We start from the raw sequence: 23,479 nt of genomic DNA on the forward strand, positions 1-23,479 counted from the left end.
GAGAGGAGAATGCCGTGTCAGAGGAGGTTGGCTTGCGAAAGGCGGCCCTTTCCGTAGTTTCCTCCTTGATTCCAGCAACGCTTGCGATAATGCCCTCCAGATGGCGCCACGTCCCCGCATGGTGGCGTAAAAGGCGTAAACTAGACAGCGCCATGCTATTGCGGTGGCCGAACCGAAATCTGCGCCGAGTAAGTGGCAGCATAACGAATGTGTGTTCACGTAGTAGTTGTAGAAGTGTTGCTTAAATTCCTGTCATCAACGTGAGATAGTGCTACCGCCAGTCTTGTCGTCGTTTCTTGGTGAGTTCGCGAGTTGGCGCCTCTTGCGCTGCTATCATACGTTTTCTGCGCGTTGTTCGCTTCTAATGGCATCATCCGTAGTGCGTGAAGCGGACTGGCGAACGGACATTTCGTGCGAAACGCGTTTGGAGCTCAACGAGTTTGCCTGCACTTGGACGCTACACAACTTCAGCCTGCGCCGTGAAACGGCCGTACAGGCAATAGAAAGTCCGCACTTTTCAACGAAAGGACCCGGCAACAGCACATGGTGTCTAAAACTGTACCCCAAAGGTTGTAACTACGGGGAAAGCAAGGACTTCGTGGCCCTTTATGTGTGCGATGCCGCCAACAACTATAACGGCAACTATCGCATTGAGTATAAATTCGCTGTGATTGACGAAGAAGGGCAGAAGGCCAACCTCCAAGAAGCGACTTCCTGCTTTAGTCGACGCGGTATTTGGGGCTTCGCGAGGTTCATCGAAAAGGACGATCTCCTGACGGGTACTGGCCGCCTTCTGCCGAACGACAAGCTCACCGTGTATTGCGAGGTGCTTAGTTTCGTGGACAATGGGAACCTTTCCAAGCAAAATACGCCGGGAGAAATACAGGTTCCCGGATGGCGCCTGTCGCAAGATTTCGGACACCTGCTGGCATCTCGTCGGTTCTCTGACGTCGTTTTGAGTGTTGAGGGGAAAGACATTCACGCACACAAAAATATACTGGCAGCCCGTAGCCCCGTTTTCGCCGCCATGTTCGAGCGCGACATGAAAGAGGAGGAGCAAGGCAGAGTGGAGATAACTGACTGTAGCTTCGAGGTCTTTCGCGAGGTGGTGGAGTTTATCTACACTGGAGGTGCACCAAAATTACACCAGATGGTCGAACAAGTCCTCGTCGCAGCCAGCAAGTACAACTTGTGGAGGCTAAAGGCGATGTGCGAAGACATCCTGTGCCAGAAGCTATCTGTGAGAACAGCTGCGGAGATATTGGTCTGTGCCGACATGCACAACGCGCAGCAGCTGAAGGCGAAAGCAATGGACTTTATCAAAGTGCACGCCGCAGGGGTGATGGAGACGGGTGGCTGGAAGGAAATGGCAACCAGAAAACCGCACCTCGTCCGCACAGTATTGACTGCCCTGGCGGTGCAAAAAGTTGGTCCCTTTTCTTTGTTTGGAAACCTATGAAAGAGCAGACACAGATTTCAACGTTGGTACACCGCCACACATGACATTATTCGTTACCTTTTCCGTGGTCGTTGCGACAAGTGCAATTGCAATAAACATTTGCAAAAACGAAATCTTGTTTTGGTTCGTTAACTCAGCATGCATATATATGATGAATTTTCTATGCGCAGCACTGCAAGCGTTATCCGGGTATTGGTGCGGGTGCAGGGATAATGATGTTTAGGGGAGGACCCAGTGGCGCCCGACGGCAGTCCTTCGGCTGCAAAATCACGGAGCAGGATTTCTACCCACGCATACTGCTGAGGAACAGCGGCAATGCATTTCACCCGTCCCTTCACTAGAGCCTAAGAACTAGGCGGCGGGTGCTTTTAATTAGGTTGGACCTTGATTCCGCTGCGTACACCGCCTCGAGCATGGAGGAAAGAAAAGGTTAGGAGAGGCCCTGACGTCACATTTGTGAAGCCGGGTCCCGCCACGACTTGAGCCCACTGAGCCCAGCATTCTATCCCATCATCCTTTGCTGTCTCCGGTTTGATTTGACTAACATGGCGTCGCCCTGCCCAACGTTTGGCCCTGCCCAACGTTTATAGAACCAAGGTCAGTTGTAAAACTCTCCGCCTCCGCCTAACGCCCAACACGGCGCCCAAGCTGCTTGCTGCGCCAGGTGGCGCCGCCGTCGCAACCGGCTCCCTGCAGCCGGCGAGGAAGGGCGAACTAAAGCGGCGGTTGCCGCTGCTGTTACGGTCGTTGCGAGAGAAATCGCGAGATACCGATCACCATGATTATAAATCCCTATTTACGTTTGTAAGCGGTAAGTCTAGGCACAGGTCACCGACGCTACGGCGCTCAATCGGCGACAACGATTGCGAAGAGGCCGCATGCATTTGCAAGGCCGAGAACTTGTGGGGCGAGTTGGTGAATAGTTGCTATGTGTTGAAGCCCAACAAAATACACGGACGATGAATATAGAGTAGACAGGACAGGCGCCTGTCATGTCTACTCTGTATTAATGGTCCGTGTTTGCGCTTCGAATCTTGGCAAATTTGCAAGGCCGTGGTTTTGTGACTGAACCTCCGCATTCGTTTACAGCATTGTCTGTCGCTTTTTGCTGAGGCGGCTGCATGTTTAAACCGCTAAACCTAGAAATAAATGCACGCGGGCAAACATTGTCAGTTAGAGAACTAAAACAGTGGATGCTTTTTATTGACAAGACACGAAGATCAGCAGCTTCACGCGGTGGATGAAGCAGAGCGGGGAGCAAATACGCAGACGATCGCAGGCTACCGCATAACAACACCATGGCACTTACAAAAAAAGCTATTTACAACAGCATTTACAAGACTGCAAGAGCTATTTACAGGAGGCGGGCGGCAGCCTCTTCGGTGCCAAAAAGGCTACCCCGCAACAATTTCATGGCAACAATGCACAAAAGCTATTTACAACAGTATTTACAAGACAGCAAGAGCTATTCACAGGAGGCGAGCATCAGCTTACTTGCCCAGAAGGCTACTCCTTAACAATATCACGGCAACTATACACAAAAGCTATTTACATCAGTATTTACAAGCCCTCAAGAGCTATTTACAAGAGGCGAGCCTTCTTCCTCGCATTTTTTACTTTTTCGCTGACCTGGCTCCTCTCAGCAAGAAATCGAGTGTAGAAGTGCATGCGCATTGTCAAGTAGAATTTCACTATTCGCACCGTGAATTCCTCGTAGTGGACATTACAGCCGACCCTTGCAAGTGTCAAATCTGAGACGACATCAACTATCTTCCAAAACAAGTTTCCGAAGACCTTTTGTGTTTTGGTTTCCGCCTCTACAACTGACTCAACGGCACCCAGCAGCTCTGTTAGCGATTTTGATGGGTGCTTCAAGGCTCCAGGCACAAATGACCTAGCTTCTGTGAGAACAGACGCGGCAGGCACGCTCTGTGTGTCTGTAATCGTCGCCCGACACTCGACACATTCGGAAAACTTTGAAGCTTTCTTCACAACATATCCAGCAAGGTAATACAAAACAGCGTCCTTGGGTGTGGCGCGGCTGTACGAGTGTTCAGTTGCACCTTCAGGACATTCTTCAAGGGTGACTGAAGCAAGAAGACTCTGAAGTTTCTCATTCCTGGCTTCTTTCTCCAACAAGGCTGACATCTTCATGTTGCTCAATGTCTCCTCCAGAGAAATGAGGACCGGATTGGCTTCACCTGTGCAGTTTCCCTTTGTGGCCATTTTGAGAGGCGTATGCAAGCTGAGGAGGCGGAAGACTTGGCTGAAGTTAGTAATGGTGGGGTGGTCCTCGTTACCGCCAAATGTTCGCACAACACCAAAGAAAAGCTGAAAGAAACAAACAAACTTGCTTTATATCTTATACTCACGTGGACACTGAATCAAAAGAAAAAGTGGTATACCTCCAGTGGGTCCTGATTCAACTTGACCGTGAGTACGTACGGCACCCCTTGTTTATGAAGCAGGTCGATGACATCAAGAACAGACATCAAAGTGACTCGCAGGGACTCAACGGTCATCTGAGAAGCAAACATCTTGGTGTTGTCCTCTTTGCAGCTCTTCTCAGTGGAGTTCAGCATTTCCAGGAATTCTCTTATTACCTGTTAACAAATAATTCTTATGAGTTAATTTTATGAACTCTAATCAAGTAATCATTCTGCTGCGTAGCTACTGCTGCCTTTATGAAAGTCACCCGAATTTGACGAGAGTTCTGTCTTATTCCCTCCACAGGAATTCTTGCATTCAGGGCGTCAAAGAGATTGTTCAGCAGCAAGGTGAACTCCTCTGTACCACGGGTATCTGCAAAGCCCGGCGTTTTTTGTTCTCTGTAGAACTTCAAGCCAATTGCAACACTCCGGCTGAAAAGCTGCAGAGGGAACAAACGTAGCGGATTAGCAAATGCAAGGTGTAGGTCTACCCATAAATGACCAAACGATAAAGTCATGGGTCCAATTTTTACATACCTGTGTTGCCAGCCGCACATTCATTTTTTGCAGTTTACTGGGGTTGACGTGAGATGTTGTAAGCTTTGGCACAACTTTCAGTTGGTTTTCTTCCTCCGTTTCATAAAGCTATATAGTTATCAAAGTTGACTTTGTGTGCACCAGCCTAAAAGAGGAAATACATGAATTCAGATAAAATGAAAATTGGCTCGGTTTAACATCCATAATCCGCCATTGCTTTAGTGTTTATTAATTATTTGCATCTGGGTTGTCAGAAATTATTTTATCTAGTGTTTCCCTATTTGTAAAAAGATTGCGATCACTGACATCACTGGTAATGCCGTAACAATGAGGCCAAATTACGTGAACCTACTGCAACTTTCACTTACATTAGTCTTGATACTTTTGTAAAAAAATAGTACTCACCATGCCATATGTGTGCGTCAATAGGTGGTTCCTGATGCACTTCATTATGTGCGGTACATCGCACAAGAAATGCAGGAACCGCCCTTCTTCTAGTGATGGATGTGGAACTTTGTTTGTGGCTTGGTCAAGCTTTCCAGAGATTCCCAGGTGCGTCCACATTGATCGATTGTTTCCGGCACCATCAGACACAACAGCAAGAATGGAAGCTCCGTGGCGTTCTAGTTGCAGCACTGACTCTAGCACCATTTTTGCAAGCACGACGCCAGGTGCTGCACCTCTGGTAGCAAAACTGGCAACTGGCTGCACCCAGGAGTCGAAAATAGGGACAAACATCACAACTAGGGCATGGTCAGCAAGCTTCCCATTTTCATCGGGAGCAGTGCCAGCAAAGTCTACAAATCCGTCAAATTTGTAGGTTGATGGATTGAATTCCACGGACTGGCGCAGCTTGATCTCGTCAATGAGTATAGTACCATGGTTCCACTTCTCGGGGTTGTTCTTGAAGTAGGTTTTTATGGTCTCAAGTGCGACCTTATTGAAACCATACTGGCATGGTACTCCTGCAATAATTTGGTTCAACCGGCTACATGTTGGCAAGGGCAGAAGGTTCATCGCTTTTATCAGCTTGTATGCTTTCGGGCTCGCGATGCGGAGGAGGAGGCAGTTCATTACCCATGTGGTGCTATACCGCATACCTTGAGGGCCCTTGACCTTCGCTTGCTTGAACGACGATCGAAAGGCTTCTTGCTGTATGGGTGGCAGAACATTGATGGCTTCTCTGAGGCTGTCATCTGGGTTCGAAGTGAGCTTTGTTTTAAGCTCTTGTATCTTGCTTAAAAGCCTGGTTCGTCGTACAGCAGCCCGTACCGCCCTCTTTTGAAATATGTTCAATTTCTGCTTCTGTTGCTTGCGCCTGAGTCGTTCCTGGCAGAGTTTCTTGCGTAACTCAAGTTTTAGCTTTAAGCAAGGACCACATCTTTGGCTCTTCGTCAGGCGCTCGCACTTTGTACTTCTACCTTCGTTCAGTGCGCTGCCGGCCGAACCATTTGAAGAGCCTACACACACCCTTAGTTGGTCAACGTTCTGCAACAGGCCCACCAACTGAGCAATGGTGTTGACACGGCTGCATGATTTCACAATGCAACCGCGGGTGCTGACAGTCACTGCTCCTAATTCGCCGATTATTACACACTTTTCGACGAAAAGCATTTTTCCCTCCACTTTCTGAACAAAGAAAGCGACGTAACTTCCATCGTCATCGCTGTCGACAATCTTTCTCCAGTTCGTTGATGGCAAACAAACTTCTTCCATCTCCCTCAACGTAGGCTTGCTACTTGCTGCCGGCATGTCTAAATTTGCCGCACTTTCTTCGGCAACAGCACTAGCGCTTGTCTTCGCTTTCTTTGCAGACGAGGTCTGCGCAACAACCTGGTCTCGGCATGGCAATTTCCTTCTTTTTGGCGGGGGTTTGGATAGATATGGAGGCAAGTTCGGGAATATTTTTGGCACCGCTCCTTCGACGAGGCTCCACTTTCCTCGCTCCGTTTCCACTTTCTCACCTTTGATGAAATGCGTGTACGTTTTCGCTATGTCATCCGGGTAAAAATGCACGTCGCACACACGCGATTTGGTTGAAAGGCTGCGGTCGAGACGGGGAATGGCACGGTCCCATGCTGCACGTAGGCCGGGATCACTTGGAGGAGAGAAGAAGTGCCTTGGGGTTTTGTTTCCTCTGTAACCGCTCGTGCAACCGGGGACACAACACGTCGGCATGGCGCTTCCCGAACCATCTACAGGTGGAGCACGCGCACACACAAAGAAAACATGAACATAGCTGTCTCGAAACGCTGGCCGAACGATCGCAGGTGTATCCTGAAGAACGCACTGACCGCCGCCGCCGCCGCTGTCAGTTGCCCCGAGCGGGAGCCGGGTGCGACTGCAGCGCCATCGATGCAGCTGAGTGCGGCGGCGCCGGGAAACACTTCGAAGTTTTAAAACTGACCTTGGTTCTATAAACTTTGGCCCTGCCCTCCCGCTTCGAAGCGAAAAGATTTTCGTCGCTAATTTCTGGGTGCGATGTCATGTTCTAAGCTGTTGATTTCGCCTTCAATTTGCCAATTCTAACCCTCACCCAAAGTTTCAATCGAAAAACGGCCTTCGTTCTTGAGATAGAAGGACGATTTTTCAGCTCTTAGCGTTTGTCGTCGTCATAGCAACAGGCTCGCGGGATGGCGAAGACGACGGGAGCATTGTTCGGGGTCGTACAGCACTGCGGTCTTTGCGCGCTACGTCTCAGCAGCGATAAATTTCACTTCACTTCACAAGGAAGAAACACAAAGTGGGCAAAGAACGAACTGTGGCTCTCGCCAACGCTGAGCGCAGGGGATTTTCCCAGTAGGTCGCCGGCGGCGGCAGCGGCTCGTTCCGCCGATCTCGACGCGACGTAAGCGCCGCTGCGGCCGGGGTACGATTTAAGGCCGCCTCCGACGGCGGAGTTTTCAAACTGGCCTAATATAAAAACATTTGTCGTAGCGACTGCGCTGCTTTGCAAGCGTAGTGAGGCAGCCACATACCAAGTGCCTTAAAAATTTGTCCGTTCTATTCGTCCAAATTTGGCCACCGCAGTTGTAAATAAGTAAGCAACATTGTCCATGGGCTCAAGAAAATTGACGTCACTTCCTCCACACTTTTCGCAATGCATTGGGATGCTAGGGGCCTCTCCTGAGTATTTTTTCCTCCATGGCCTCGAGCTTCGCGATCGCTGCGCCGCCTGCCGCCGCTTCTCCGCGGCGCTACGGGATGTCCGCTGCGCAGCGGATAACGGCTCATACTGTGTTTTGGTTCTCTTTCGCTTCTTTTTGCCTTTCCGCGCCCTAACCATCTTGTTATGGTGATGTATGTACACAAATAGTACGTTTAGGGCACTTCAAAAAACAGCTGCGTCCTGATTAGAGTGATCAAACGCCAACAAGAGCTAACCGGGGACGCGGTACTGCGCGCTTCTCCGACCGCTCTTACGGGCGTCGGCGACGGCAGTGGCATATCACCACTGTCACCTCCGAGTATCTCAGGCGCAAGTGAATTCTATTGACGCCTCGTTTAGACCTGATATTGGCACAGTGAGAGGTTGGTTTCGTTTTGCAGCGCAGACAATGAATTCGGCCTTGTTTTGAATGTGTACGTGGTGGAAAAATATCAGTCGGAGAGGTGATTACCTAATACCTGACAATAACGTCTGCCTTTTATAGAAATAGAGGCCACGCGATAATGTTAAGTATATTCCAAGTCTGTGGGTCGTTAAATATGTGCCCACTCCCGCCTGATAGCATGGACCAAGGAGAGGTAATGAAACCACGGAAAAATAAACGGTCTGCCAAGTCCGGGAGCAATGTAATAGCTGAAACAACCCAGTGCAGCTTCGGATATCCTAGAGACGTTAACCAAGGTTGAACTCACTAGAGCAACTAGATGCGAAATGCACTGATATTTTCCAAGACAAGGAGGGGGGGGGAGGGGGGGCGCTAACTATCGTGTGTATACAAATGCGGAGCTAAATCAAAGAATGACCGTTTTAGTAATCACACGGTAGCTGCGTGTTGACCTTTATTTTGTTTTTGAGTTTAACGAGCAGCTGATCCCTCGGCGGACACATTTTTTGAAGTATACACCAAGGAATTTCTCAAGCGCTAAAAGGTGTCGTTGAAAGAGTGTGGTATCTGATATGGCCCTCTGATTTCACTTTTGTGTTAAATTCTGGGCTCCCTGTGCCATATGATGTTTCGAAGAAGCGTTTAGTCACGGCCGCGGATACAAGCGGGGGGTATATGTAACCGATCACTGTTTGGGAAAGCTCACCTCGCGACAAGACCATCCAGCCTTAAATTCTTTGTACTGACTCCCGCTTGTAATTTTGCATTATCAATCGCACGTATTGCGTAGAATGTCCGTGAAATTTATGCCACATTGGCTTGTTCAGGGTAGTGATCAATATCAGAGGTATGAAGCGTAACTGGCGGCCTATCAGGAATGAGTGCTCCGCTAGATCATGAAAGCACACGAAACCGATTGAAATCGCAGTGAGCATCTGAACGAACGCTGCTTACGGAGGTACTGTTAGTAAACTTCAGGGGAGTGGAATTACAATAAGCTCCATGCATATATCCCGGTTTCGTGACGCCGGCTTGTGACACACACCTGGCGCTTATGCGGACCGAATGTACCACAGTAAGATCGCGTCAGAAGCATTTACACTCTTGTAAACACACCACATTTTCGAACAGAGTGACTGCTCCACATAAATATGTATTTCCAACGCATACAAACGGAAAATACCAGTCGCGAACGTGCCTCAAAAGCAACGGCGACAGTGGTGAGCGGGCCGGAGACTCCAGCGACTGCTTTCGAAACGGGCCGCTAGGGGGATTTCAGTGGCGCCCCTACAGGCAGCGCTCGAGGCGTATAGGCCTCCTGCGCTGCCCAGGGGGCGCTGCGCAAGCGGCTTCCGGGCAGTACTTCCGGGTAGTACAAAGCTGCGTGGCTCCCATAGGATCCCGTGTTGACAGAAGCAATATGAGCTCGATGCTCCCGATTGTTTTGCGACATGGTCACCAGCCCATCCCCGACAATTCCGATCTCTTCCGGCGACCAACTTGGCATTAGGGGGAAAAGCTTTGCAGCGCTAAATACGTTTACAGCCCCGACGAAGGCGCCGGGACGGTGACGGCTTTTTGCCACTCGCATAGTTTTATGAAGTGAACATTGAAGTGAAACTTCTAGTTTAAACTAATACTCTAGGTGACAAGGACTTTTCAACAACAGCCGATCAAAAACTAAGAGTGACGCAATTGGCGATGATCGCGCTTTAAAAAGCCAGCGGGTCTGGCGGAGTGCTTGCTCGCCTGCTGCGGTGCGCCGCTCTTTTGCGTACCTGCGCACTATGCGTGCACTTTCATTAAACAGTTCTGGTTTGCATCGCCGTTACGAATACATGGTGCAGCGTTATCTTGCCGTTTTGTTGCGTGTCTCAGTGACAAAATGCCAGCGAGCGTCAGAAGCGTGAAATCTGTTTTGCGGTTTCGAAATATAGCGGCGGTAATACAAAGTGGTCGGGCGACCTGAGAGGCCGCTCGCTTTCCTTGTTTGCTCTCACTTTACTTAATTATGCTCTTGCATCATATATTCCCAGTTCGCACTTAATAGGCTAGAATGAGGGTCAGCAACGTTTTGAAGTGTAGGGCCGAGTTGCATGCAGCCTACACGGCGGAGGGCTCGACGGCAAATCGGGTGGGGAGGGTAGGGGGGCATTGAATGCAAAAAAAGAGCGAATTGCCAATAATATTTGACAATAATCTGGCGAAGTGTGAAGATTGGGGACAATTCAACTGGAAGCGACCAATTCTCTGTTCTTGTCTCGCTGTCTAACTCCATTTGAGGACAAAACTCGCGTGTGGGCGTTCAGATTGTCAGCGACGGCCCCTGCACTACAATAATAACCAGCAGAGTCAGTGATGATCGTAAGTAAATATTCGTGGCCGCGCCGTGTGTGTGGCTGTGTTATGTTATGCAAATATAGAACACATCTCTGCAGGCAGCGGGCGTGCGATTTGGTGCTTGTTTTGCGTCCTATCAAGGAGCCATGAAGAGAAAATGCAAGTTGGTTTTATTCGAAAGATTTCGTGTTTTATAATGCCCCCAGCGCTTGTCCGGCTACAAACGGTGCTTTATTCACTGAGAAATTAAACAATTTAGGTTAAAATTTTGATTTTCCCGCTCAATCGTGCGTTTTCGTGGTCCCAAGTGACATCACGGGAACCGACCGCTCTGCAGCCTAGAGTACCTTCATTTACGCATCCGCCGTACAGGGTAGAGACACCTATACGCTGGCGCCGCCATTTTGGGTCGCTCGCTCGCTGCCGAAGCAAGTCATTGTGTCAAAACCGCGCTAAAATTATCGCCGCAACGCGGTTTACTGAAGAAGTTTGAATCATATTGTCTGTTTCGCGTTGCTAGGTCTCGTGGGAAACGAAAAGAACAACGCGTTGAGCACGTTGGCCCAATTGCGACGGCACGGGACCGTTCAAAGGTTGTCTCCACCCTGTACAGCGGTATTGGTTTGTTCCCGCGTTTATTTACGCTACCCGAACCTAGATGGCGCCACCATACCGTGGCAAGCGTTTGGTTTGTTTTTGCCCGTATTTCAACCTGGCTTGTTTTTGTTCTGCGAGAAAATATTCGTTCCCTGAAACAGTGCTCGCTCGACAAATGTGGTCACGTAAGACACCGTTGCTTGCGTCAATCGGCCAGTGTCATCTGAGACAACCCCAAGCCCCGTAGTGCTCTGCACCTAAACCAAGCATGCTTTGCCCAGTACGAACAGCAGTACGCATCAGTACTTCTATGTTTACATGTGCTTTCGTAACTTCCACTGTTTGTCCCATCATTCTTATTGCTGTGTAAAGAATGTGCCCTAAATTTAAGCGCAAATCGCTCGTTCGGCTAGTTTGTAAGCTCTACCTAATTTGCGTCTGGTTCTGCCGGCCTCCGCCAATCGCAGAGCTGGCTCGAATGACATCATAGATTCTGTTGCGGGAAATGAGCTGGTGGGTCGCATGGCCATTCCCTTTTTTCCTAATTATGTAGCTTATTTGAGCGAAGTTTACGTTAAAAGTGGTGTCAGTATGATTCTAACGAGGCAATCTTTTGAATGAACCAAACTTGTGTTTTCTCTTTATGGCTCCTTTAATAGCGCTTAATTTGTTTATTTGACGCTATTGCCCCACCTACTCGCTAGTATACATGTACCCTGCCGTTCGTAAATCGTGCGGCGTAAAACGTTACCGAAGAATAATTTACTTTGCCGAAGTACAAAACAAAATTTCCAATTGTTTTCAAGGCGGTGCCAGGGCAGCAGTGCCAGCTAAGTCGGCTGAGCAATTCTTGCGTTCGCTTGCATGCTCCCGCTGAAGCAACCTTTTGCAGTTACCAGCAGCGTTCAGTGTTTATAGTACTCGTGAACTTTCCTTTGTCGACCGCACGCAAGAAGAAAGAATGGTAATGGTCGTCAGGAAGTTTGACCACCCAACCTGGCGTCTGTTTCACGCCGCGACGACGGTCGCTCAAAAGAAAGCCGATAAATCGGCTTGTTTTAGCGGATATTATTTTGTTTAGCCTCTGCAACTACTTTAAGGGCCATTTCATACAGTATGCAGCAATTTAAACGCGCCACAAAGCGATTAAACTAAGTACAACCAACTTTCACTCTGGCTTGTAATTGAAAACACAAGGAGGGCGGTGAGGGTCGTCTGCTTTTGTACTACCCAGAGGCGTCGGCCACCAGGGGCGCTGCATGTCGCCAAAACTTCAGCGCAGGAGGCCTATCCAGACATGGGGTGTTTCGAAAAGTGGCAGTAAAACGCTTCCTCTTACATGCATGTGTGAATCGCCTCCAAGCGTATTCGCTCAGAAACACACACAGACGAGTGCAAAAGGCTCCTGCGGATGTCCTTCTCGTGCCTCCTACATGCCGGCATGAAAGCTGGGGGAATCCTGGCGCCCGAGCCATTGCGCGATCGCTAGGTTTGTGCCGTTGACCGGCGCTTTTCCCCTCTCTCCCCGAAATGCCGGCTCGTCTCGGCGCCACTGTGTAGAGACGGGCCGTCTTCTCAAACTCCTGCATGAGGTGAAGGCTGCAGCGACCGTTGCGGCGATAAAACACTGTCACGCAGCGGGCGCTCCGCCCTGGTAGTTGAGCTAACCTCACCTCATTGGCCCGTTTGAACGATTCCCGAACCCCACTCTCGCCGGGACACGAACGCACGCCCTGCGTGGGGGTCCGTTCGAGGAGACGCTTCCAGGACGCCGAAGGCGTTGGCCGAAGGTATGTGACGCTTTCTTTACCAGCCGGCTGCAACTCTGTTGCGCCGGCGAAAGCCCACCAGCCCTTCCGGCTGCCGGCCCGTGCCCTAGGCTGCTGCTCTGTTGTCCCTACGCTTGCATATAGTGAGGCCGTACCGACCACTCGACGGACACGCCGTGCGGTACGCGCCTGTGAGCGAATGGGCCGCGTCTTCCTCGCTGCTGCGAGCCGATCAGGCCAGCACGGCGATGCGCGCGAACAACGTGCGCGCACCCCGGAATTCGCCCTGACCGAAGAGCCCACTGGGTTTGCGCCCACGACGCGCACACTTGCGCGTGGCGCCCCATCGCCTCTTTCACCTCAAGGGAAGTGCGTACTTGTGCTGTAAATTGTGTAACTGGGACGTTAATGCAAAATAAACGTCTTCCCTCCGTACCCTGCGCATATTCCTTTGTCGCCCCCTTCTCCACCTGCCAAACAGAGGCGGTGTTAAGTTGGCGTGACGGCGTTCCAGTATCGTGAGCGTGCTCAACTAGCCCGAACCCACGGTGGTTCCTCGCAGTGTGCATGAGTGCCTGCCTTGTGCAACGCTAGGGTTATGCATATTGTGAGGTAGACAGACCACAAAGCAAGTAAACAAAACAAAGCTAACAAGCTAATCAACGGTCGTGATCAATTGAGTGAGGTCCCCGAACTTACCAGTACTCCTCCCGTGGATATCCGTGCATTGACAGCAGACGAGAATTCTCTAACGTTTACGACGTCATTGTGACATAACTATGGCGTGTAGTAGATGATACCTGGCGTAATCATAGAGTCTTCTAAGCGCCAATTGCCATATAATTTTCCTTGGGAAAGTTTGGAAAAAAGCACTTGCAGCCATTTTCTGCTGATACACGCAAAAAAGTTGGCTTTGTCGCAAGGCGTTTTTGCACAAGCACGAGAAACATACACAGAACCGTATACACATGCATACTTTCACTGTTATAAAAAGTTTCCATGCTTAGGTGGGAATCGACGTAACGCGATGCTTTCAAAGCGGCATACCTAGATTGAGATGAACTGGCGTGTGGCATATTTTTTTTAGATGCGAAGCACCTCATAGTCGGGGCTATGTCCCTCCCTTGTCATTGTCGTTGTTGCGCCGTCCACACCCCCACTGCGCATGCTCGGCTTGCTGAATGCCCAGTCCCTTCTATGGATCCTGGAGCGACAGTGTTTCCGGTGTCTTCCTGGGCCGGCACGAGACGAGCACGCTTCACGCGCCTTCGACGTTTCATCTTCGTCGGCAGCGGCGTGCGTCGGCGAGTCTCGGCGGGCCGTGATTACAAGCAGCCCACAACCATCCGGGGAACGCGCATCTACTTCATCTTCAGCAACTTCAGGGTTCATCCACTACAACAGCCCTTGATTTTACATTTCACAGACCATAAGGCGGTCATAATCAAAACGGAACGCCAAGCACAGCTCGACGTCACCTTCGTTGAACATGATGATGATAATGCTTAAATAAAGACAAGCCCATACCACGTACACCGTTACTCCGCTACTTCGTTACTCCGCTACTTCGGGCCTCCGCTACTTTCTTCGGTAGCTCGGCATTTGCTTGCATCTGCCGCTGTTTCGCTTCGGCTTTTTTCTTCCGAAACTGCGGGTAGGCTCCCCATCGCTGCCGTTTCGCTGCCGATTCTTTCGCTACTACTACTACTACTACTACTAAGTGATCCAGTTGGACAAAGGAAAGGAAGTGCACTGGAGATATTATTTAGTCCATCTGGGGGCTCACCTGCATACAACCCAGTGCGGGGGAAGGGGAGAGGGGGATGAAAGATTAGAGAGGAGGAAGAGGGCGGTAAAAAGAGATATGGAAGCTGGAATAGTAAAAAGTGGGGCCTCTACGCAAAACTAAGTGAAGCAGCAGCAGCAATGCCGCGGACAGCAGTCTTCCGTCTAGAGGCGCTTTGTGATTCCGGCGGTCTCAAGGTAGCCCAGGAGGTGGCGGAACACGTCACAGCGGGTGCCGTCAGGGCCCGTCGGGAAGAGCAGGTCTTAGAGGCGCTAGTCGAGCAGCCCAAGCCGCTGGAGCGAAGTCTGCAGCACCCCTCGCTATCGAATTTGCTAGCCGACGGCGCTGCCGTTCCCGGGCGAGCGCGCAATGACGTTCTAGTCGAGCGTCATTCATTGCGAGAAATGACGTGGGACAACCTGCCCCTGCGAGTTGACGCTATTAGCCACCCCGGCTGCGGGGCCCGCACAGCCCACAATCAACTGCCCTTCTTTCCATTCTCTGAACCCCACTGTCCTCCCAGCTTTAGCCTCTCTCCCGCCCCCCACCAAGTTCAATGAATAATATCCTTGCTGGAACTTTCCTTATTTATTTCCGAATAAGATCACTTACTGCTACCAGAGCTCTTTAATGTTTTTAGTGGTCACGAAACTCCGGCCCAAATTTCATTGAGGGACAAAAGCTGCCGCTTGGATCGCCCCTGTCAATGAGAAGTTCAGGGAGATATGGGCTGGGCGTCGTTTGAAGTTAGAGAAGCTCAGAGTAAAATATGCTTTGAGATGAGGTTGAGGGCAATGGATCAACTAAGGTGGGCAGCTAAGGTTTATAGGTACCTATACTTGAAAAGCGTGGACACGCAGTGGTTAAGAAAGACTAGAAGGCTAACGATGAAATACGGAAAGAACAGTGGGGAATCCAAAACAGCCAAGGTAACCAAAAAAGAGGCAAGGCAGATTGAAACGAATAAATGGAGGGAAAAAATGGAAGCTAAAACGTCGTTAGAGATGTACAGGGCTGAGAAGATAAACATCAGAAAGGAAAATTTCTACGATAATTCCCAGGGCAGTGCTTTGCTTTTTGAGGCTAGAGCAGGTTGCCTGCGAACTAAGAGTTTTGTGAGGAAGTATTCACAAAATGATGGGGTATGTGTGGTCTGCGGAAAAGAAACAGAAACTATGCGGCACATAGTGTTAGAATGGGAGGGTATCCATCTGTCGCGAAATTCATGTCCCTCCTTGACGGGTTTTCTTGCCGCTCGCCATTTTCGGGCAGAGAGGAGCCGTACCGCGTAGCGGAGAATGTTCTCGCCGCCATTGTCGCACCCGGGTCGGCTGGCCATGTGTTTCGGGGAGAGAGTTGGGCGAGAGTGCCGCGGCCTGCAGAAGGCTGCGCCCCGGGAATTCTTGGAAGACGCGCGGCCCGGTGGACTGTGTGCGCGGTGCAGTGCGGGGTTTCCGGGGAGAATGGGCTGAGAACTGGTGGTGGCCGGATGTACGGCCGGGACGCGGCGTCGGCCTTGAGGGCTGTGCTGGGGAGGCCGAGCGACGACGGCGGTGAACTTCGGGCCCCCGAAGATTCCTCAAGGAGGCGACAGTGCGCGGCCGGAGTTCACCCAAATTGCGTCGCTGATCAGCGGCGCCCCACCACAGACGACCGACAGCCTCCGTCACCCCGGCGAGACCATCAGCCGGACCGCAGCTAAGATGTTCTCCCCTTCTCCACCTTTCCTCGGACTCTTCCTTTTCATCTTCTGTGTTGTATTTCCCTATGCGGACTGCACGGGCTTCGTATCCGCCTCCTTCAGTGCACCACGCGGTATGTGTTTCTAGCGGGCCTATTGTTAGTAGTTGGGGGAAGCCTCCAACCCCGCCTATTGTATACTCTACTGTCCCCTTCATTTACTGTCGTCTTCTCCTCGGGCTCGTAACGGCGTGTACCTTTTCTTTCATTGTAATTAATGTACTTCGTGTCGGTGTCTTGGCAGCTCTGACCCCAACGGGGTGTCAACTGCAGTGTGTATTAACTCGTCAACCCTCCTGTCTGTCTGTTTCGAATTTCCTGTGAATGTGAAGTAAATGCCCGTTGTTTTGAAACTGTTTTCCCGTGCCCCGTCTCGTGCCTCACGCCAGCGGCCAATCAGGCGTGGACCTATCGCCGGTTAGCACGTCCGAACCACATTCTCGAATTCGTATCCAGGGGGGAGTTGTTTGTCGCTCCTCCCGTCCGAGACATCGGCCACTAAATTATTACCTCGCTCAATTCTGTGACACCATCCAAATCTACATGAAGGGAATATTGGGCTTTAAGGGTATCAGAGAGGAAGTTAACTTCAAGGCTGTCGAGGGGACGAAAAGAAGATTAGAATGCTGGTGGACGAAAAGCAGAGAGGGGAATATTGCCTAGGACAGTTACCACCTGTAACAGGGAAAAGAAAGTATTTCGGGCCTAATAAGCTTTAGTGCCTGCCCTAAGCAGCGCTAGTATTAAACCAAGAGTGTAAAACATGGTTATATTAGTCCTTTTTGGTCAGATGACATGTCATCACCCCGATACAAAGGGGAAACCAATAGCAATCATCGTCATCAGGCTGCCGGCCTTCCGCGATGCTAGCTGGCCGGCTGCTTCTGCAACGGCAACACGCCTACATTCTTCTACGCTTCGTTTCCACCAGTAAAAACGCGAGCAAACTATGTATGTTTTGCAGCGTATGCTACACTGGCCGAGGTTGCGCAGTTTCGCGTGGACCTTGAAGGGCTGTGCTGCGTAAGCGCGAGGAGCATTGGATTGGATCGTACTGGATTAAATTGGATTGTATCGGATTGGATTGGAAATCCAAAAATCCAATCCAATAGGACTACGGGTGTGTAGAGAATTGGATCTGCACATTCGTCGGTCTGCGCATTCCTGGGGAGTGACGTCATAGCCGCGGCAGACGCACTGGCGCCGGCGCGGGCCCAGCTTTGCTCCTCCGTTGCGCAGTAGGCAAGTCTGACGGTGCGGCGGAGCTGCTTGATAGCCGCTTCGCGTGGCTCCTGGAGAGCCGGGCTGCGCACGTGCGAGGAGCAGTTGCTGGACTGGACTGGACTAGACTGGACAGGATTCAACTGAACTTGACTGGATTGGAAATCGTTTTAGCAGCAGTAAGCATGATAATCAGCTAATCCTAAACAACCAGGAAACCTAAGAGTAACCAGCTGAACCTTAGCCTACGCTACGTATATCGTGGCATAGCCGAGCTAAGCCACTGCAAATTTATTTTGAGTCAGATGTTGCCGCGTATAGCTTAGATGTGAGATAGAGGCAAGACCACGCGTATTACAAAGGCATGTTGCGGTCTTCGTTGCATGCGACAGGAACTGACACGTTTTCGCTTGGGGAGGTTCACATTTGGCGTTTTCGGTCTTTGACTATCCCTTGATTTGCCGTCTAGATGATGCGAGATAACTGAAACCGGAATTGAAACGCTATACATTCATGGATGTCCTGGCGCAATGAGCAAATATTAGCTATTTTTAGTACAGCGTTTGTTGCGTTTGCGTGCGCTAAACGCTAAATTTTTGCGTCACGCTACGTAAACACTGCGAGGGGAGTTTTAGTAGAGCGTATCATCATTTTTGCGCAGCGACACGCTAATGCTTATGGCGCCATCTGTGGAATGTTTTGCGAAATCGCTCACCGGCTGATCTGCCAGCGGAGTGCTAAAGTGTCTGGACATTTTACGACCATGCACACACGTGCACACAAACACCTACCCGTCAGTATTGAATGCAACCACGTCCATAACATGATATGAATATTCTCTTACCTGAGTACGTTCCATAAAGAAAGCGTTGAAGCCCCGTGGCACTTCTTTCGTGCAATCGCACAGAGCGCCCTAAACCGTATGCCCGGGTTTGACGCCTACATTTTATTCAACTTCAAAACAATCCAGAGATGCGTTTAGAACAAACACAACGTCACGACATGCGTTGCAAGTCTGAACCGCGGTTGACAGGCGATCGGTTGCCACCTCTTGCCCGTCGTAAGTTCGACACTCACCTCCGGCGGTTTGCGGGGACGAATAGCAAGCCACTTGGTTCACTCTGGCACTCAAGCCGAGAAGGCTTTTAACCACGTACACTGTACATACGTGATGCGAGGTTGAGTCGTACGTCGCTATAGAAAGATAATCCAGAGCATGGGAAGCACTGTCCGCCCGCAGAAGCACAACGCCGCATTTCACCCCGAAGCGAACGCGTCCACAACACACACACACACACAGCTTCGGTCCCTGGCCTGGCTACAAAGCTTGTTTCGGACAGTAAGCGATGCCACGACGATACAGAGCTTCGCGAGGGCGACGTGCTAGCCACGCGACGTATTTAAAAACACAGTATCAAAGAATGTGGTCCATCGGAAGCAAATTACTGTCCACAGAAAAGCGGAACCGTGGACGGTTGTCGCGCTACTTGCCGCCATGTTAAAAACGCAAGCAGCCTCGCGTAAGCACGCCTTTTTTGCTGAAATAGCCTCCGCTCGTCTTCCGTCCGCTAAACGCAGAACCGGCTTAGCGCACGGCGCATGAGCAGTGCGAACGACGCATAAAAAATAGCGTTCGCTAACCGTTTGCGCACGGCTGCGTACGCTATTAGGGAGTTTTAGTATAGCGGAAAGCACTACTTTAGCGCTCCCATAGCGTTAGCGGGATGCCACTGCTCATGCGGCGCCCGCAAATGTGCCTTTGCGCGTAGCGTGCACACGCTATTTTCCAATCTTTGTGCGCGGGATAAAGTGGCGCAAAGCGCCTAGCGCGGCGGCTTTCGTTCCCGTGGCGGTCGAGGCGGCGCGAGAGAACGCGAGATGATGATTGATGATTATGTAGATTAAATGCCTCCCCTTTGAATTGGGGTGACGGCATGCGTCATTTAGCCCATCTCAGCCGCAACAGACTGCCCCCATGCGGCCACCACAGCAACTAACAAGTACTGGTTCCGCTGGTACAGAAGTACACAACACGATGGCAGCATGTGCGGGAGAGAGGACGCGCAAGCCCGCGAAGCCGAACGGTGCACGGCTGCGGTTTTCCTTTCAGGATGGACTCAATTTACTGAGGAAAGTTCGGGCTGCAAACGCCGTCCAGGACCTGTCTCAGTGGACAACTTTCCAGGAAAACGTAGGGAGAGCCACTGGAAAGGCGTTTTCCCTGCGCGCCGTGCGCGACCATTTCGATTTACTGCTGGCGCAGTATAAGTGAGATGACCGTGCGAATTTGCAAAAGTGAGTATCCGTTTTGATGGAATTTCCTATGTTGATTGCATTGAATTTCTTTATATTGACGGCCATTTTCTACAGTGGCCAGCGTAGGCGTACGTACGTCCTCCTCGATGCGCCGAGGTTTGTACGACTAGCCGCAGTTTAGAGTTTGAAGAAAGTCTTGTATAAGTCATTATATAAATCACCCCGTCCTCTGAATTATCTGTTCAAAAACAGCTCCGCCAGCTGATATGCCGTTTTAAAACCCACCAAAGACCGCGACGACACAGCGACAGACAAGGGCTGACAGAGTCGGAATGACATGTGTTATTGTACGACTAGCCGCACTTTAGAGTTTGAAGAAAGTCTTGTATAAGTCATTATATAAATCACCCCGTCCTCTGAATTATCTGTTCAAAAACAGCTCCGCCAGCTGATATGCCGTTTTAAAACCCACCAAAGACCGCGACGACACAGCGACAGACAAGGGCTGACAGAGTCGGCATGACATGTGTTATTGGCCCACGTGGGTTTATGCACCGCGCTCAAACCACGAGGGTTTCCGCGCCGTGCCATTACTGCGTGAGGCGCGATCTCCCAGGCGCGGTTTACCTCGTTTTTGCTTACGAGTCCTAGGAGTGAAATCAATAAATTCAAGGCTGCAAAAAGTCGGCGTTACATGTGGGTTTCTGCACCGTGCTCGAACCACGTTTAAGAAAGGTACAAGTGAAATCAATGGATTTAGCCTCGCGATAGCCTTATGTCTGGTTGCTGCACCGCAACCGACCTTCACTGACGTTGAAAAATTGATATCGCAGGTATGGGATCGGGGAGTGGTACACGGAGAAAGAACAGCTTCCGCAGGAGCTGCTGGAGCTGCCGCAAGAGGCGAACTAACCCATAAGGGATAGGAGGCCCCCCTCTGTGCTGGCTGCCGAGGGAGACAGCTCGGCAGCAGCCAGAGATGAGGCAGCAGCGGAACACGCGCTGGAGCTCGAAGTGTGCTCTGATGTACCGGCGCGTAAGCAGTTTTTTTGCCTTACACAGGCACATTCTCACCGAGCCCGTTTATTTGCATGTTTGCGCCTTGATCTCAAATGTGAGTTAGCCTGCACGCCAATGATTACCATAGGAAGCCATCAAAATTATTGTTGTAGCTGGGAACAGAAACACAATTTTACCTACCCAGGCGGCACAGAAAGTGTGCCCCAAGACCGGCCCGTCTATGGCCGCTTTCTGGCATGTCCGGCCAGCATCCAGGTTCTGGCAGCCACTGATCATGCGTTGAACGGCCAGCATTCGGCAACCAGCCCTTCGGTATTTTTCCGTCCGCCCGTGTACGGACGCACAACGGCAGCTAACCGGCTGCCAGATATTCAGTTCTCTTACGGCTGCCGATGTTGAGAAAGAGAACGGCCGAAATACGGCCTTAGGGCATCCGTTTTTTTTTTCGGGAAGCGGTAATCGGCCGAAGCACGGCAAGCGACCGGCCGCAGAATATGCGTATTCTTGCGGCAGTTGGTGTTCGAAAGGAGACCGGCCGGAGCGCGGCTGCCGTGCATTCGTTGTTTCAACGGTGAACCGCGCGTCCGGCGGTAGAATATTCGTTTTCTTCGGGCAACCAGTGTTATGAAGGATACCGGCCGACGTACGGCCCCAGAATATACGTTTTTCATTCGGTTAGCTGTCCTCGGCCGAATTACGGCAAGCGAATGGCCACAGAATATTTGGCAACCGGTGTTCAAGAGGAGACCGGCCTACGTAAGGTATCTGGTTATACGTCATTTTTTCGGCAAACGGCATACAGCCGAACAACGGCACGCGCCTGGGCGCCGAGAATTCATGCACAGACGTGTTTGGAAGGAGACCGACCGTTTTTTTTTCCTGGGCGGAGATAAAGCCGTTAGAAAGCCGAACGACGGGGACGCGTTTTTCATCCGCTCCGTGTTTCTACGTTTTAAATGAACGAACATCGTTTGTCAAACAGTAATGAGTGTTCTCGGTGAACGGGCCAGGTGCAAGGACTCACTGGACATTAGCAGGGAACCTTTTAGGCCATCGAAATGTCATTTATTGCCACAAGAAGACTGTGCCACACCGACGGGGGAGCTAAGCCTCGCCAGTCATCGCCGCTACCACGCCTTTGCCGCCGGCTTCGTCGACGCATCAGCTCGAGGCTATTCGCCCCCTCAAGAAATGGAGAGCATTGGAGACATCGACCCGGCAGAGATATCCGATCCGAGATGGAGATGGTTCACCAGAATAACTGGCCTTCAAGGGCGTCGAGCAAGCGGCCACCACGCAGGAGCTAAACCGCCACCATGTCAAGGACTCCCCACCAAAGAAAGGCAAGTGCGAGCAAAAGCGCAAGTTAGTCTGCTTACAATTAAACTGCGACAAGCAATGTTGCACTATGTTGTTGGTGATAAACGTAGAAGAGACTCGCTCGTGCATTGGTAGGATCAACTTCATGCCCTGCACTATGTTACTTCATGGGATTTTACGACTGCCTATTTAGAAAAAAAAAATTATTTTAAATTTGCGATAACAACAGAGCCTTGTCACTGACTAAGCCTAGCTGTGAATTTCGTTCCGATGTTTGAAGGTGAGCTTAGCTACTCTTGGGATAAGACTCATTTGGTTAAACATAATCGCCAGCATCCTTGCAAACACGGATTTTGTCAGGATTTCCTTGCTCAACGCAGATTGTTGAGTTCACGCACGATTTGGCTTTTTCAATATATAAGCTTAAATATTCTTGGACTGCAAAAAAGCAAATGATGGTGTTCCATGTCACCTTCTGCGAAGTACATTTCATCCTATGAACTGAATGAATCGGTGTTTGCATTGTTATTACTATTGGCCTTATAGCTTTGTTCAAACGTACTGTGTAGTTTACCGGACTATAGCGAATGAAAGTGATTCCGTATACCTGCAGCTTTATTCGAATTTATAACATCCTGGTGTGCTGATTCAGAAAAGTTTTTGGATGTTAAACAGTATGTTAACGGCACCTTTACAAGAAAACCTTCATTCCAATTGAATTTGTATGCCGTTAATTATGCTGCTGTGACAACGGCCGAGGAATATAAATACCTAGGAGTTTATTTAAGGAGTAGTTAGAGGTTAAATACGCAGGTTCACACCATAAAAGTGACGGCTGCATATGTTTTTGGCTTTCTGAGACGAAATTTCAGTGAACCGCAATCTAACTAAAAGAACAACCGTATTTCACTCATGTGCGCTCAATCTTCGAGTACGCATGTGTTTTCGTGGATCCCTACACCAAAGAGCTGGTTGATACGATCGAAAACATACAGAATATGTCAGTGCGATTCGTATTAGGTAATTGGCACGCTCAACTTAGTATAAGAGAAAGTAAAAGCAAACTTAAATATCACGACGTGAAAGATCACAGACGAAACCACAGGTTGAACTTTTTTCGTAATATTCTATCATTCGAAAACCGGAGTAGAAGGGGAGAAGTATGTCCAAGCGCCATTCTACATATCGCAAAGTGCGACCGCTAGCTTAAAGCATATTATTAACTTTCCTTTAAAGGTGATGCCTTGCGCGATTCATTTTATTTTACATCAATACTGCAGTGTAATTATCTTCCACGTATGATTGCATTAAAGGGGTCCTGAAATACCTTCCGCCGATGCATGGATGTACATGTACCCAAATAAAGCAATGTATTTGCAATCTCCTCCCGCAAGAATTTTGTTAAAGCGATGAGTATTAGCTGAGAAATCGTAAATCAAAAACCGCGCATT

General features: G+C 50.1%; 1 protein-coding gene across 1 annotated transcript; it reads right to left on the reverse strand.

Annotated features, from left to right (window-relative positions):
• Positions 1–3,870: 3,870 nt before the first annotated feature.
• Positions 3,871–6,791, reverse strand: LOC144157857 (uncharacterized). The gene has a single exon (XM_077688584.1). It carries the CDS (start codon positions 6,601–6,603, stop codon positions 4,795–4,797), a length of 1,809 nt encoding a protein of 602 aa, XP_077544710.1. The 5' UTR covers positions 6,604–6,791; the 3' UTR covers positions 3,871–4,794.
• Between the last annotated feature and the right edge of the window lie 16,688 nt (positions 6,792–23,479).

The sequence above is a fragment of the Haemaphysalis longicornis genome, unplaced genomic scaffold (assembly GCF_048455015.1).
Source record: "Haemaphysalis longicornis isolate Haplotype H1 unplaced genomic scaffold, Haemaphysalis longicornis Haplotype H1 scaffold_10, whole genome shotgun sequence".
NCBI classification, from domain to species: domain Eukaryota; kingdom Metazoa; phylum Arthropoda; class Arachnida; order Ixodida; family Ixodidae; genus Haemaphysalis; species Haemaphysalis longicornis.